A 4833-nucleotide genomic window follows, 5' to 3' on the forward strand; every position below is an offset into this window, starting at 1 on the left:
TTGTATGTGGCTCCATGCTGCTCTTCTTCCTGAAGAGGAATTCGAGGGAGTTGGATCGCTTCCCCTAAACTGCACGCACGCGTCCCAGGAACTGAGTACTTCTCAAGAGGGCCCACCACATGCACTGTACACTTCAGTGCCAGGTGGGTCGCAACCCACAGAACGCTGAAATGCCACAGGCACTTTGGAGTTGAGCAAATGTTTTAAGCTACTGGAAGGATTTTAAATTAGACTAAGAGAGAAACTGCTACAGTACTGAGCAGATACATATTTTGCTAACTTCCATGGCATTTTGTTGGCTGTGGTAAGAACTCAGGTGTTTCTCCCACAACACTGCAGACTTTCCAAAACCAGCTCAGAGCACCCGGTAACACTGAGGAAGGATACTGAACAAGAACTACACAGCTCACCAGAAACACCTTTAATACAATCAGCACCTCTTCACTTATTAACCTGGAAGTACAGTTGTTGAGCTGTTACAAATTTATGTGGATCCACTGATTTCAAGGATCAGACAGCCCTTCAAATACAACTGAATTTCAACAAGTTTGGGTCAGAAATGTCAGCAGGTCAGTGCTGCTCCCTACTTCAGAATGCCTCTGTACATCAAATCAAGCTAACTGTGCAAATACCTCCTGCTCCTGTCACTCTACATTTTTAATAGCACCCTTTACTACCTCAGAGATGTTCCCCTAAGCTTACGCAGTCTGGAAGTGAAAAGATGCTGTTTCAGGTCCCACACTGGCAAGATGCACACGTGGTCTGGCAGCACAGCACAGCTGCTCTCTGTACTTCCTATTCCCTGACAGGGACTGACAGGTAAGAACGGCAGATGCACGCAGTCAATATGTGCAATACTGAAGGAGCCTAGTGATAAAACCATATACTGAATACCAGTAAAAACTGTTCAGCACCTTATGAAGTACTTAATACGTGTCCCTCCTGGCAGTCAAAATAAATTAAAAATCCTTTTATTACAGTAAACTCTAATATTGTATTTTAATTAGGAGAGGGTCTCAAACTGGAAAAGTCTGAGCCTTCACATTTCAGCCTCCTCTCCTGCAGTATCCAAATATTCAGGATACAATGAGAGTGCTGTGGGCAGCCAATGGACCATGAAGTATTGTCCAGTACAAGATGCAGAACAACAGACTCTAACAGAAACTTAAAAAAAATAATTAAGAGCTACCTGAACTGAAACTCATTGTAATAGGCAAGACGACAAACAGCAGTAGAAGCAGGAAATCTTTTTTTTTTTGGCCACATGCAAAACAGCATCACCATTAATCCTTAGATTAATTTCTTTAGAAATTAATTAGATTTAATTTCTTAAAATTAAAACAGAATGAAAAGCAAGCAATTTTCCAAATCCAGAAAAAAAGAAACAGCTACAGATGTGTTTGCAAGAAAAATACCGAGCACTTTTTTTTTTTGTACTGTTGCTTTTACTATTTAGGCAAGAGAGGGCTCTGAAAAACTAACGTGCTACAATATACAGTATATTTAAACTACAGAAATTCAAAACCAGTAAAACTGCAAAGGCCCAAATGCACTCCCAAGGTGGACTCCAGCATTTCACAGTGTGTTTCTTGTGCCCCACACGCAGCTCATGTGCCAAGCCCTCTCCAGCTGGGAACAGAAAACCTGGGTTACAGCTGCTCTCCAGCATTTCCAGAGTAGTTCGTTACATTGTCCAAGTGTCACTATTTCCTCTTGAGAGCTCTCTTTCCTTCCCCCTTCTTTGGTTTTTCCTTCCCACGGAGCTTTTTCAGTCGCCTCATCTCCTCCTTGAAGTCCTGATGCTCATCCCTAGATGGGAGGAAGGAACACAGTTGACTATTTCTTGGGATATGTAAATGTGAAAGGTTCTTTAAATTGTATGATAATGAAAAAAAAGAAAACCTCAAAACTTTTCCTAACAGTGAAGTCCACATTGAAACTCACTGCAATGCTTTCGATGTTACTGCTAGAAGTAATTTTGGACTGCATAACGTGGAAGATTTCCTCCAGTACTTTCAGAACTAACAAGGTTGCCCTTTTCAGCAACAAATACTTTGTGCATATATATGACTATACCTGTTGCATTTATTGATCCACTGTGTTTAAATGAACAGTAAAATACACAAATCAGAAAGACACAAGAAAGAATTTCTCCTCATCTAGCTCCGTAGCCTAGAAACAGCACATGGTGTTTCTGTGCTAGATACTAAGTTCAGGTCATTAGCTTCTAAGAAAACAGGGGCATGTTGAGCAGTAATTACAGTACATGACACCGCTCTCGGGTGACTTCAAGAATGAGTTATGAAGAAAGCTTCAGTACTGGTAGTATCTTAAGAATAAAACAGGGAGGAGGATAAAGGGTTTGGCAGAGATAATGAATCCTCAATAATGTTCTAATAAATTCCATGTAATTGCTGCCCATATATTTTTCAGTGCAAAGTTATTTTTCAAAACTCACAGTTGCATCCTAAGTGGCCTAAGATTGCTGCACTGCTATCTTTAAACATAACTTTTCTAAAAAAAAAAAAAAAAGGCAAGAAAATCTTGTGAGTTATTATCAGGCCCTATTAGCCTGTAACTATTTGTTACATATTTCTGGCCAGGAAAACTGATCCTCTACAAACTCTCTGTATACAGAGCAGCTAGAGAAGGAACTTGAGATTACGAGGGGAAGGAGAAAAGCAAAGTACATTATCATGTCGTTGAGGCTTTCTGTGTCAACAAGCTGCTATTCTAGAAAGCACTTGCATGCCTTCCTAAACCAAGAGCATCCTAGATGCAATCCTTAATGGCTAGTATTGAGATAATAGCAATAGAAATTAATTTGTTTTGACTTTACAGGGTTAGCAGCCTCACTTTCAAGGCATTTTTTAGTGCTAACAGACTGAAGTCCAAGGACTGCATTTGACTCCTGATGTTCTTTAGCAGAGCAGTGCAGTTTTTCTATTTGAGACTGTGGAAACTGATTTAGAAAACAGACAACTGGTTTGCATGAAGCTGGAATTAATAAGGCTGTTTAAACCACATCTGAATTAAACTGAACTGAATTTATTTTAAAGGATAAAAAAGACCCTCCAGCCTAACAGACTCTTCTAAATTTCACTTAATTGCTACTGAATGACTGAGGAATACATGGCGAGACTGCCTTAATGCAATTTTTGTGTTAAGGTAACATCACCTTCTGTAGCTCATCTTTTTGCCATACTCAGAACTCATCTCAGACTCATACTCAGACTCATCTCTTGTCTATGCAAAAACTCTCTTTCCTTCCCCACAAAACCAAAGCAAGAATTATTCCTTATTTAACTGGTTGCCCATAACTACATCTAAAGTCTTTCTCACAAAAGGCTCTAATTACAGTAACTTAGTAGCCACTTATTCTCCTTGCTCTCAGCACACTAATCAAGTGCATATTTCCATTTGCACCATATTCTGAACCCAAACCTTTTTCTATGTTTTCTCTTTTCCTTGAGGAAAAAATCCTGTTAGCAAAACCCACACCCACCAGTTTCCCATCTCCAGTCGTGCGCCCACCCCATAAGCATAGAGATTACCTGTAGAGACCAAAGTAACGGAGTTTCTTCATGAGGGCATAGTAGGTGTTGTGAGGAGGATACCAGCTGTAGACCTCCTTCTGCTTGGCCAGAGGCTGCTCGCTGAATAACTTCACTACTTTCATGGATTTTGAGTCAGTTGGCCTGACAACTTCTCCAAATATCTGAGCACTCAGCCGGGCCATTCGAAGCGCGTAACTGGAAACGTTGGACATCTCCCAAGGAAGAGCTCACATAGGTATACAGACCCTCCTGCAAAAGGAAACACAGAAGAGCCACAACTCTTAAGATAATTGAGTACTGCAAGCTACCCCAGAATTAAGGCAAACAAACCATCAAACACTGATCATATGTTTGAAGTCCTGCACGCCTTGTATGAAATCAATCTAATTGTTAGTACGGAATCCTGCACATAAACAACGTCTGCGCTAATTTGGGTACAATGATTAGTCTAACTAGGACACCACAGACAGCAACACAGACTATAAAAGCACCTACACTGAACTACAAGTTACCACGATCAATTTATTAGACGATCTCACTCAGCTTGCCTAAGACTACCTTTAAACTCCAGTCACGGGAACAATTACAGCATGAACTTTGCCAAAAATGGAGCCCACTGTGATGCCTCCAACTTCTACCTAAGGGCACGCTAAGACACCACTGAAACATACTGAGGAAGCAGCCTGTAAGTTGTCCTCATAAAAACTTCTCACCCTATTCAAAACATTGTATGAACTTTATTACAAGTCTATCTAGCAAAAATAGCCTATTAACTGTAAAAATCAATAAATCATGTTTCTCTGCATGAATCACACAGCTCTTTCCCATCTCAACTCTCCTCCCTTGATCATTTCCATCAACTTTTTCTCCATACCGTTCTCAGTGTCTCCTGATATCTATTCTTTTTTTAAAAAGGAAAGCATTTCCCCATGCTAGATTCCTTTTTCCAAGAAAATCTGACATCACTAGCTTCTCATTCTCTTTCAGCAATCTCCCACCTAAAAACATATCTGCAACAAAAATGTTCTGAGGACAAAACTACTGCAATTAGACCACCAGAGAAAACATCCACACTCTCTTAAACCAATGTGGAGAGGAGCTTTCTCTCAGCTTTCCCACCCCTCTCCATTTTTTCCTCTTCTTTGCATCTTTACTCCTTTGCAGAATGAGAATGTATTTGGAGCTGTACGTTGTCTGTGTTGTGCCTTTTTGAATGTGATGACATGTCTCCAGAGCAATTAAGTGGGGTTCATTCAAGTGCACTACACTTATGTTA

At 40.3% G+C, this 4833-nt stretch overlaps 1 protein-coding gene across 1 annotated transcript; it reads right to left on the minus strand.

Moving 5' to 3' along the window:
* Positions 1-1665: 1665 nt before the first annotated feature.
* Positions 1666-3809, minus strand: MRPS33 (mitochondrial ribosomal protein S33). Its single transcript, XM_009871820.1, has 2 exons — positions 3555-3809; positions 1666-1809 (listed from the first exon to the last, which is right to left on the minus strand). Exons 1-2 carry the CDS (start codon positions 3767-3769, stop codon positions 1704-1706), a joined length of 321 nt encoding a protein of 106 aa, XP_009870122.1. The 5' UTR covers positions 3770-3809; the 3' UTR covers positions 1666-1703.
* Positions 3810-4833: the final 1024 nt, after the last annotated feature.

This window comes from Apaloderma vittatum, unplaced genomic scaffold (assembly GCF_000703405.1).
Source record: "Apaloderma vittatum isolate BGI_N311 unplaced genomic scaffold, ASM70340v1 scaffold33420, whole genome shotgun sequence".
In the NCBI taxonomy this organism is placed as follows: domain Eukaryota; kingdom Metazoa; phylum Chordata; class Aves; order Trogoniformes; family Trogonidae; genus Apaloderma; species Apaloderma vittatum.